Source organism: Rattus norvegicus, chromosome 2 (genome assembly GCF_021556685.1).
Source record: "Rattus norvegicus strain SHRSP/BbbUtx chromosome 2, alternate assembly SHRSP_T2T, whole genome shotgun sequence".
Classification (NCBI taxonomy): Eukaryota; Metazoa; Chordata; class Mammalia; order Rodentia; family Muridae; genus Rattus; species Rattus norvegicus.
Window position 1 is genome coordinate 59,133,506 of NC_141535.1, and position 12,546 is coordinate 59,146,051.

Here is a 12,546-nt window from a genome sequence, read left to right on the forward strand (position 1 = left end):
CATTACAGCCCAGGTTGTTCTTGAGTTCACAGTCCTCCCACCTTAGGCTCCTATGTGCTGGGATTATAGGGTACCTGCCACCAAGTCTAGATCTTTAGAGATAGTTTAAAAAGGCATGCTTATATACCCCCCACTCATGCATACACACACATACACACACACACAAACACACTCATACACACACACACACACACACACACACACACACACACACACACACATGCATACAGCATCAAAGTATATGTGCAAGAAAAGCTAGGTGTGGTGGGGCACACCTTTAATCCAAGCACCCTGGATGCCGTGGCATGGGGAATCTCTGGGTGTTCAAGGACAGCCAGGGCTACACGGAGGGACATTACTGAGAGAAGGGGGTGGTGGTGGTGGAGAATGACTATGGTATGAAGACAAGACAAAACAATTAGTTCAGAAGGGAGAAGAAACGGCTCGGGCGGTGAAGAGGACGCCTGCCCCCTGGATTTAACTTGTAAGGATATAAGCCATGCACTCTGCTGGGTAATCTTTGTCTTTGGCTCAAATAACGAGTGGGCAGCTCCCAAAGACGATGTGCACTGTGGGTGCAATGGGAAGGCCGGCCCACAGCCCACGAAGCTTCTCAGGGCGGTACTCACGTCTAGGTACTGCCTTACGATGCTCCTCTTCACATCTTCCGTCAGTTTGGAGTTAGCCATGTCACTTCGCAGGAAGTCCAGTGTTTGTTTGGGATGAAAATGAACCCCTGTTTTCCGATTAATGGCTTTATCATACACTTTTGCAGATTCAGATGGAGAATATTTTTGAATTTTACTGTTTTGGAAATATAAAACCAGAATTTCAAAGAAGTTCAGGCACATACTTAAACTGATTCTAATTCTTTCTTATTTAGTAATAACTCAAGTTTCAAATCATACAGATTCCAACCAGTGAGAAGAAAAGGACAGAACACTCTTTTGCTCTCATCAACTGGACTGACTGGGATGGAGACAAGACCCCTGGCTCTGAGGAAGGGCAGACCTGAGAATCCGGGTTAACAGTAAACGGTGTCATCTTATTGAAATCAGTTTCTCCGTCTTATTTACAGACTGTAACTATGGTGACACGGCAGCTTTCTTACAACCTATTCTGTTAACGGGTGTGCTGGCTAACTTTCAGTTCTCTTCTGTGGAAGGAACTTTTAACGTTTATTTGGGCGTGTCTACAGGTATGCGTGTTCACCTCCGCATGTGCGTGAAGCCGGAGGACAGTTTACAGGACACTTCCTGCTTATCACTGTGGGGCCCTGGAAACTGGGCATGGTGTGACAGGCTTGGTTGCTTGCAAGCATCTTTATGTCGATTGAGTCACCTCACTGGTCTTACTTCCTTTGTTTGACATTTATTTATTTACTACTATTTTGTGTATGTGTGTGCACATGCATGACCATGGTGCACTTGCGGCTGTCAGAGAGTAACTTGTGGGAGTCAGTTCTGTCTTCCATCATGCTGGTTCTGGGGATGGGTCTCGCAGTGTCAGGCTCAGAGGTAAGATCCACTTTATCCACCAAGCTACCTTAGCAGCCCCTAATTTTGACTCTTTGCTCATTGATTGTCTATATAACAGGCAGAAAAACTGCTTGTAATCCTGTTTTGAATTTTTTAGTGACTGATTAAAATTCTTTCTGACTCTTTATCAATACACCAATACTTTATACTGTTTTAAATTACTCTAAATTATTTACATTTCTCTTAAAAATCTGGATCTCCAGGGCTTGCGGAGTTCAGGGTCACAACACTGTATACACAGCAAACACAAGGCTCTGGCCGCATCTCCAGCAGTACATTAAGACAGTGGCTGGATTTTTAGCACTTCTAAGACAGCAATGGCTCTCACTACCCTGTGTAACCTCTTCAGGTGTATTCTCGTGTGATAAATGAGTTATGTCTGTCTTCCCCTTACTGGTATTAGGGATAGACTCCAGGGTTTTACACACGCTAACCAAATACTCCTTCACAGAGCTATGTTTAACAGTTATAGCATTAAATGGCTCCTTACATGAAATAAACTGGGCTGGCTGGTTTGATGTCAACTTGACATAAGCTAGAGTCATTGGAAAGAAGAAGGGAGCCTAAATGAGAAAATGCTTCCATAAGACTAGTCTGTAGGCAAGACTTAAATATGGATTGACGTGGGAGGCCCAGCCCATTGTAACTGGAACCATTCCTGGGCTGGTGGTCCTGGGTCCTCTAAGAAAGCAGCCTGAGCAAGCCAGTCATGACCAGCAAGCCAGCAAGCAGCTTCTTCAATGATGAACATCAATGTGGAAGTGTGAGCCCAATAACACCCTCCCCCAGTTGCTGTGGCCATGGTGTTTCATCATACAACAGTGGCCTTAACTAAGACACGCACTCTACACGTGGCTGCTGACATTATCATTTATTTGACTTGGTGACTTAGAAAAGACTTTTAAAGTTTATATTTTATGTGTGTGTGGTGCCTGCAGAGGCCAGAAGAAGCTGCCAGACTTCCCCCATCTTTTCAGCTCCCACTTAGTGATTTAAAAAACAAAGCCAACCTCTCAGTGAGTGAACTGCTCAGAGAGTCGCCATGGCTTCAGCATTCTTCATCTCTACTTCCTCCACAGTCCGTCTATGTTTACTCCTACTGCATGGCACTTCATGTTAACACTGTGATAGATTTTAAACTAGACTCACTCTCTAATAAAGCATTTTTATAGAGATCAATAAATTAGTAAGTCATTTAAATCTGGAATGCATGAAGTGGAGAAGTATCTTTTTCCTTTCGTCTAGTGTTGTAAAAAAACCCAAAATAATTGTTTATGACAAAGGAATATGTAGTAATAAATGAACCAAGTCTGACCCCGCTTTTTAGTGGTGCCTGTCTTGACCCTCTTAACAGGGTAGGCTTTTCTCTCACTGCTTATGTAAACTCACCTGTCAGAAAATCCACAGAGATTCTTCAGGTGTTGCTTTAACATAAGAAGTAATAAAATACCCTGGGAAACATTTGCAAATTCAATCAAAGGGGCTGAATTTTCCGGCAAACATTTCATCACTGAATTTACGTCATCTTCTGAGTCTGAGTCTGACTCTGAATCTACCCGCTTTCGAGACTTCCGGGGCCTGCACACTTCTTCTTCACTCTCACTGGACTCGTTCTCTTTAGCAGGGGATGTTTTTCTCTCTTTCCTTTTGTCTTTTACCATAGACTGAAAGGAAACAGAAACTGTAAAAAACAAACAATAAAACCCAAATGCCACTAACAAATATCTTTCATCCAATAGCTGTAAGAAGTTTCCTTCACCGGATACTTCATAAGCCATTATTAGCAACTGGAGAAGTAAGCCTCAGGGAAGACTTAGTCCTAAGACTAAATCACACAAAACACTTACCTGCCTCCCCCACCCAAACAAGCATCTATGACACTGAAAGGAGAGTGACTTTCTCCTAGGCTAGCAATGAGACAGCTTAGTCACAAATTACTTTGGCACATATGTAGGCCAGTGTGGATACAAGCAACGCTTATTATTGATGTGAGGCAGTAAGGGGGTTAAACACCCCAAGGTTCCACCAAACTACCCCCTCAGGAGTTTTTAGCAAGCTACCATACAACTTTTTTCACATTATTAAACCCAGTTTGTTTTTACTTCCTAAATTTTCTTTGAAAGAGCTTATTTATGGTGGTGGGGGTCATGCAGAGAACCAAATTACAAAAGCAGTTATGCAAAATTTTAACTCTCTCCTTTGTTTTTCCCCCTTTGTACTTCTCTTTCTCCCTCCAAAATTTAATACTGAGAAGTAATAGGAGACACATTTCGAAGAACATCCTAAAAAAAGTACGCTAGAGAGAGAGAAAGAGAGAGAGTTAGAATTGCTAGGAAATCACTAAGTTCTCAAACTTCTTTGTGCACATTGCCCTAGGAGTGTCCTTTGAGAGGGGCTGGCTGTTTGAGCAGGTGTGGGGCGAGCTCAACCCTGTGCAGCTAATGTGCTCAGGTGAGACCAGACCTGCTGTTCTGTGGTCCACAGTGGGCACTGCTACACTGTCTTAGGTTTCTCAGACACTTTCTCTCAGTTACTAGTTTCATTAGGCTGAGTTTAGAGTACTACAACTTTGTAAAATGAGATCTAATTGGATTAGCAGACATAAACAAATATTTCATTCAAGTTTTAAAGAACATGCTCTGTTTAGTATTATTATACCAGGTATTCCTACGTATGAGTCATGACAGAAAAGACTGACTTTTCTGTCTTGACTACATGCAGGCTCCCTTAGGACGCGTCTATGGAATGTTAAGGATGTCAGTGGGCGAGTCTTCCACTCCTCTGACACAGTAGGCAGATGGCCAGCACATCCCGCTATGTTCACGTACAGTCTTATAACAGCAGCAAAAAGTAGCAGAATAGCTAAGAACTCTAACGGGCTCACGTGGATACATGAGCCAACGACAACACTTAGTGCTTAAAGTGAGAGGGGGACAGTGGGCTGATCTGACCCACCACAGCACACGTCAACTACCTAGAAACAGGACGGTTTTAGATCTCAGTAGAAACGAAACAGCAACCCACTCTTCCGAATTTCAGAAAGTTCTCTGAAGAGAGGATAATGAAAAACGAAACAGTAAAAGCAGCAGCCTGCACTTGGGCAGATGCGTTTAAAAAGAGCTGGAGTGGTGGCACACGCCTTGAATTCCAGCACTGGTAGGCAGAGCAGGTGGATCTCTGGAGTCTGAAGCCAACTGGGTCTACAGAGTGAGTTTCAGAACAGCCAGGCCTACACAGAGAAACCCAGTCTTGAAAGAAAAAAGCCAAAGCCCAAACCAAAGCAAACTAAAGCGCTCACCACCATGTGTGACTTACCTCCTTGAATGACTGCAATAGGTTACTACCGGAAACAGAAAGCGTGATGTCTATGTGGTGCATTATAAACAGTGGTTCTTCCTGAGTCTGGTATGGAAAACAGGCTAGATTGTCTGCTATGTACAAGAGCATAGTCACTTCTGTTTTCTGCAAATTTTAAAAGAAGGTACACATGCTTAGTGGTAAGATAGAAACCGACCTAAAGAGCTTTTAGAAAACTATCACAAGGCTTTTCACCTCATCAATAGTGGAGAGAGAGAGAGAGAGAGAGAGAGAGAGAGAGAGAGAGAGAGAGAGGTGTACAAAGGAGGAAGACAAAGGAACAAGCAAGGAGGCAGAAATAAAGCGAGTTGAACCACTTTAGAAGGTTTTATAATGACTTACACCATGCTACCTCAAGAAAGAAGAGGTGAAGTTATTACAATTAACTCCTTTTTCTTATAGTTTATGTGTGACCTTTAGATAGATACACACTGTATCACAAAGTATACATATGAAAACATAATTAGCCATTGCCTTCTAAAAGCTTAACACATACACAATTAATTTTTAGCCTCCAAAAAAAGTATATGTAACACACTACGAATATGTGGATTTACCCAGCCCTAATCATGGACTGATAAACATCATTTTCCAGCGCTAGGGCAGCTGAGACAGGAGGATCTCTGTGACTTTGAGACCAGCCTGCTGTATGTAGTAAATTCTGGAACACCTAGAGCTACATAGTGAGACCCTGTCTCAAAAAACAAAATCCAACCAACCCCCAAACTATGAAATACACAAAATGCAAGAGAAATTATGGTTGACATTGGTTGTAGGTTTTAAAAAGAACCTTAAACAGAAACTCAGTCATGGAGACATTGGGCCATGCTTGTGACCCTAGCATGAGGGAGGCTGAGGGGTTAACTTGAGTTAGTTAAGGGGTTCAAGACGAGCTTAGGCAACACAGTGAGACATATGCCATAAATAAATAACTAAATAAGTAAAATGGAAGGCATGTTGATTTTTGAGAATTTAAAGAAAAACAATCACAAAAGGCTAAGCTTACCTACTTTATGTAGGTAACTTTATTGTAACTTGAAACTCACTAACTTTTTTCTTTCTCATTTTTAAAAATCATCATCATTACCTGTGCATACATGGTGTGTAAGGGGCAGGTGTGTGGTTAGACGACAGAGTGGCACTGAGCCTCCTCCTGCCTCTAGAGTGGTTCTAGGAATTTGACTCAGGTTGCCAGTCTTGCATGGCAACAGCTTTACCCTCTGAGTCACCTGGCTAGCTTTTTTCTTTTTTAGATTTGTTTTACTTTAGGTGAATGGGTATTTTATGTGTGTGAATACAGTGTGTGCCTGGCTCATTGGACCCCCTAGACCTGGACGTGTAGATGATTGTGAGCTGCTATGTGGGTGATGGGTACTGAACTCAGGTCCTCTGTAAGAAGAAAAAGGGCTCTTAATTGCTTAAGACATCTCTCCAGCCCCATTTCCTCTTGCTTAACTATGCTTGTGCTGATATCTGGGCTAGCCAGTTATGTAGCATAAACCTTTATTCCCGGAACTCCAAAGCATCACAGTGAATTCCAGGACAGCCAATCTTACATAGCGAGATCGTTTCTCAAAAACCAAAGACTTTTGGACCTAATGCAAAGGCTCTCTCTACCCTTCTAGCGCCTGTCACATTAAGACAGCTTAGCTGCCTGTTGTTTTCTGCTCAAATCCTAGTGAAATGGTCACTGAATGTTAAAAACAACAACAAAACCCCACAACCTAAAACTAGTTATTAAAAGTATATTATTTTCTTCTATTTACCATCTCTGCATCCAAATATCAAACAACATACAGTAGCAGTAACATAAAAGCTCATAAGACAGATAAAATAAATTCACTATTAATACGAGACTCTGTTTTTGAAAAGTGAATTGTTTTATTTTCACTTTCTTTTTAAAAAGATCTATTTTTATGTGCGAGACTCTTTTGCCTGCTCATAGGTATGCCCACTATGTGCATGCCTGAAGCGCATCAGAAGAGGGTATCTGAGTCCCCAGAACTGGGTGGTTGTCAGTAGCCACATAGGTGCTGGGAACTGAACCCAGATCTTCCTCAAAAGCTTCAAGTATCTTAACCACTGGGCCATCTCTCCAGCTCCTCAATCTTCTTTTAAAGTTGTATAGCCCTGTCTAAATGTTACAGCGAGGAAACGCAGAATATACCTGCCAACATCCATCCTCTCTCCCTTCTCTGACTTCGATCTTTGATTGCCCCAAGAAAAAGTCACTAAGTGGACCAGGCTAGCCTTGAACTTATGCTGATGACCCTGTGCCCAAAGCCTGAGATGACAGGTATGAGCTGCTATACCCGGCTTACCTGTCAGTTTTAAGATTGTAATTCATATGCTATTTTGTTTCTAAAAGTGAAAATGTTCAGAACTAGGAAATCAAAGTCCTAATTGCTCCCTCTTCTCAAAATCAAACTCTTTAAATAACAACCTAGATTCTTCTTTCTCTGTCTGAATTAGCAACAGTCATGCTATTTTGTTGGATCCTCAGGGCAAAAGTATTCCAGCTAGTCACTGTTTATTCTCTGTCCCGGTTCATCCCTTCCCAACATTTCCTCTGTGTTTTCCTGCGGATTCCTTCCTCTCCACTGTGGCCGTAACAGATCACTTCCCTATACCATGTACTGTAAACACTGTGACAAACCTTCCTTCCTAAACGCTCTCCGCACTTGCTCTCCACATTCTGTTTACACATGTCCCACAGTCCTCCAGTGCTTACAGCCGCTTCTATGGTCTAGGCACTGTGCTCAGGAAGACCCCTGGTTCAGACAAATTGTGTTCTGCCCGGTCTCCCGTCCTCCCCTGTTTTATGTCTTAGACTTAATGCATGCCATCTCTTTAGGCCTAGTGTGGCTTGTTCCTTATCCGACATCTTGTGTTGGCAGTCAGAATAAAGTTGCTTATTATGAGAGCTGGATTTCCAGTTTTAAAGACTGTGATAAGAGAGTCAATTATCAGAGATTATGCATGGAAATCAGACAGGAATGAACCCCAGCAGAGACATGGCCTGGAGAAATACAAATAGAAACCACATTCAGTATATGCTAGCCACATATTTCCTTCTTTGTATTTTGTCTTCTACACTGGAAATAAGCCCTTGAAGGCCACAGCACTACATCACCCCATCGTCAGCCTTGGCAGTGCCCTGCACAGTAAAAGCTAAGGATGACAGTGAGGGTGATGGGGAAAATGTCAGGCGTTTCTGAAACACAGACTTGGCACATTTATTTGCTATGTCACATAAAAAAAATTTCATGCAGTATTTTAAAGAGAATGGATGTAAGGTATCTATGCTTTGGTAATTATAATTTTGATTTAGTATAAAAACTCTGCCAAGTGATTAAAATGAGAAAAAAGTATACACTGCTCATTTCCAAGCTGCTACCCAGACAGGCTAGTCTGCTCTGTGTGTGGAGGTAGGCGTTATTACTACTTTATCTGCTAACTTCTTATACGACTGGTACCATAATAGGCACTAAAGAAGGTGTTATTTAAAGAAATGAATGAATAAAAGACAAAATCCCTAAAGAATAGGATTTTTTTTCCTGCTTTCTTGGCTAGTGGTCTTGGCCAGTACAATGTGTGTCAACATGTAATTACATAAAAATGTAATTTCCTTCATAAAGAAAATCAACATCAAAAACTCAGCAGCTGAAAATGTGTATTACTACTAAGCCAGATGGTGGTGGTGCATGCCTCTTATCCTAGCATTTAGGAGGTAGAGCAGGCCGATCTCCAGGTTGAGTCCAGGTCTACATAGTGAGTTCCAGGACAACCAGGGATACATGGAGAAACCCTGCCTCCAAAAACTAAACCAAACCAATAAACAAAATTCTGCATTATTCTCCAACAATACTTGATTTCCTATAGAATTAAAGAAATAATCTTATTTGTGTGTATATGAATGCATGTACATATGGAATCTATTCCCAAAGAGATAGTTTAAATGATGCAGCCGACTTTTGCTTACAGAAGCTGTTACTGAGGAGGGGAGACGGCTTGGGAGACAGAGAAGCTTGTCCCCTCTTTGGGATCCACACAGTGGAAGGAGAGTTGTCCTCTGATTCCCACAACTACAATGTGGGGACCCCCCCCCGCCCACAAAAACCCCACCATAAATTAAATAAATATAAAAATGCAAGAAAATGTAAGAAAAAAGCAAAATAACAGTGATAACATTTCCAAGATATTCAGTATAGAGATACAATCATATTTTATTCCTCAATACATTTGCTCATGTAAAATGCCCCTTTGATTGCGATCATAAACTTTATAAGTTACTTAGTAGAAATTAAGGAAACACAATTAATATAGTCAATGACATTTATCAAAATGGTAATATTTAGGTCATGACTCCTTTAGCCATACAGTTTCTAGAACATTTATTTTTTGACAATAATAAAGTTTATGCTTACTGCTGTGTCATCAAAGAGGTTGAGTAAAGAAATAAGAAAGGCGCGTCTGTGTTGGCGGTTTCCACGGATCATGGAGTAAAGGTGTGAGCACAAAGCACTGGAGGACTCGTCTTGTCTGAAACCCCTTACGGGATCTTTTAGGCACGTGTTGATCGCCTGCTGTACCTGGTAGGACATCTTCATACCAGCCACGGCTTTCATCTGAAATTAATAAAGGCCACTTTTGCATTAGGGACAGAGGACTTAATAGTGATGTATGCCCTGCACACTACATCTAAGGCTAACTTCATTATTTGGTTTTCCTTATTCAAAATAATAAAAACCACAGAGCAGAGTCCTGCAATAGTAAGAGCTTCTGTTGCAACCCCAGCATTTTACACATACACACGACCAATGTCTACGGCCACTGCTAGCCAAGGCTACACCAGTGTCTGCAGCTCATGCTTCCTGACTTGTAATTTACTGTGCTTTCTGAACTGTCATCCTGGCACAATCGTATAATTAATTGCAAACTTGGTTGTAAATTAAGAAAAATATTAAGGAAATCGCTCTAAAATAAAGACCTATAGGAAGTAGTCGTTTACTAGAGCAATACACTCAGGTGATCTATTAAGTACTTACATGGATGAATCCAGCATACTTTTTGTCTATTTCCACAAGCTGCTGATCAGCCTTGTTCCGCATAGCAGGTTCTGGATCTGTGCCCATGGCAATTAAGTAGGGAACACACTGAAAAAAAAAAAAAAAAAAAAGGAGGGGGGTGTTTTGAGACATGCAGTGAGAATACATTTCAACAGATGTCAAGATTATATATCAGAGGTATAACCTTTCTTTGACTTAACGTAAAGCAAGGAAACAGCAGCAATAATACTGATCCTGAGGGCTGTTAGTGAGGTGGCTCAGCGGTTAAGAGCACTGGCTGCTCTCCCAGAGGTCCTGAGTTCCAATCCCAGAAACCACATGGTGGCTCACAACCATCTGTAATGAGATCTGATGCCCTCTTCTGGTGTGTCTGAAGACAGCTACAGTGTACTTATATATAATAAATGAATAAATCTTTAAAAATAAAAACTCAAGGCAAAAGACAAACAAACAAAAATAAAACAAACAACAACAACAACAACAACAACCCCAGATCCACTGAGATGTAAACAATTTCAACGCATTCTCTGAATGCTCCCTGGTTAAGGTTGTCAATGGAGACTGTGATTCAGGGGTCAGTGAGGTGGGGTCAGTGAGGTGGCTCTGCTGTCAACCCTGAGGACTCTAAGATTAACCAGAACCCATATGGTGGAAACAGAATACCGAGTTCTGCAAGCTGCCCTGTCTGACACCCCCATACCCTCACATTCTCCTCACCCACACTCCCTTAACCCACTGAGCCATCCCATGGGCCCGTCTCTGAGTAAGTTAAAACAAGGCCAAAGTCTCAATATACTATTATATGTTCTGAAGTGATTTTAGCAGTTCTGAGTGACAAAAGCAGACTAAACATTTGTCTAGGTGTTGTTTTATGTTTTATGAATGTATGCATTTAGATATTTATTTAAAAATATCAGAAAAAAATCATGTTCTCACATATTAGTGTGCATTAGAACATGCTTTGCGGAAGAGAAGGAGGACTGTTGGCTCCTTCTCTTCCGCAAAGCATGTTCTAACAGTCTCTGGCAGTTTCCTAGTCCCTGACCATCTGACAGTGGTTACTATAACAGGAGAGAAAGCCAGTGCTCATCGGCACTTAACATTCTATGACATTACTCATCTTTCCTCTTCCTTTTTCTAATTGTGATGCTCGGATCAAATACATGACTTGAATATACGAATCTCCTAGGGAAGCATTCTATTACTGAGGTGCAAACCTGGCCCCTTACTCTATTATCCCACCTGCACTGCAAGGCTGAACATGCTCTACCACTGAGGGCACTGCCAGTTTAAAACCAACCATGCAACGGAGACGGCAGAATTTACTTTTGGTGGTAGAACGAAGCTTCACCCCCTTTAGCTTATTCTTACTCTCTCCTATTTATGTCTGTTGACATTACACACTGCTGGCTCTTGGGGAATCCGAGAAAAAGTGAATTAAAATGGAATTTTACTGATACTAGTGAGAAAAAAGTACATTTTATACTGTTAGAGACTTGGAGTTTAGCAGAGACAACATTATAAATATATAGGTATTTTGCAGCAATGGCAACATAACAGATTATTCAGTGTTTACATTCTTAAGAGTTCAAGGCAACTTAGGGTGCCGCGACAGGAGGATACTCATGAGTTGAGGACAGCGGGCAATGCTATGAGGAAGAGAGAAGAAAGGAGGGGAGTAAGAGGAGCGGAGCGGCCGCAGTAGTTCAGGACAGAGACTTTATTACATGGATAGAGTGACTGATGCTCTCATCGCCGTCAGCTGCTCCGGCTGCCAGTGAGCGCCTTGTCCTGAGCCTCGCCTACCTGAACCGGATGGATGAGGCCTTGGTTTAGCGTCAGGGCGATGACATTCAGGGCGAAGTGGCGCACACTTGACTGGGTGTGGAAGAAGGCCTCCAGCACCTGCTTGAGGTAAAGCTGCATGATGGAGCTGCTCATCCCCGAGGACACATCTCCCATTTCTTTCAAGTCTTCCTGTTTTGCAACTTTCTTCCCTACAAAGGAGAGAAGAGAAAACACACGCTAATTTAAGATCATATTCACTTTGCTCGCTACTCTGAGCCTACAATTCAAACCCACGAATGGCAGGGCTCACACTCAAGCTTAAGTGGTTTACAATCTTGTTTCCTCAACTGCGTCAGAGGCTCTTTGAAAACTCAGTGAGAACTGTGATCCCTTTGCCTGTTAACGCCTGATAGCTACGATTTTGTAACTGCTTTAGAGGTAATCGAGTGCTGTCACCCTCCGTAGGACATAAGGAATGTTACCTCTCTCAACTACACTGCCAAGTAACAGCCACACGTTCACTTACAGTCTCTGTCTGCTTGCTGCATTCGTGTATCTTCTTCTTGTAGGTAAGTCTGGAGGTTTTTTAACACTTGTATTTTTAAATTCACTGAGGAGTTCTTATCAGATAAAATACTATTATACAGATTCTTCACTTCTTGCTCGAACATTAGACTTGGATGCTGTATAAAGGCAAATCCTAAGAGAAAGGGAAATATGTTGTTATATATTCCTACTAAAGGTAAGTATAACACAATGAAAATGTCAAATTATACAAAGATCTCCTTATTTCA

General features: G+C 41.8%; 1 protein-coding gene across 4 annotated transcripts in view; it reads right to left on the reverse strand.

Annotated features, from left to right (window-relative positions):
* Nipbl (NIPBL, cohesin loading factor) overlaps window positions 1-12,546 on the reverse strand; it is a 187,936-nt gene that overhangs the window by 2,393 nt on the left and 172,997 nt on the right. For all 4 annotated transcript variants that reach the window (NM_001427697.1, NM_001427698.1, XM_087618359.1 and 1 more), the window contains 7 exon segments: window positions 630-804; window positions 2,928-3,202; window positions 4,854-5,000; window positions 9,323-9,523; window positions 9,944-10,051; window positions 11,771-11,961; window positions 12,279-12,452. In NM_001427697.1, the coding sequence (NP_001414626.1) occupies window positions 630-804; window positions 2,928-3,202; window positions 4,854-5,000; window positions 9,323-9,523; window positions 9,944-10,051; window positions 11,771-11,961; window positions 12,279-12,452 (1,271 nt within the window).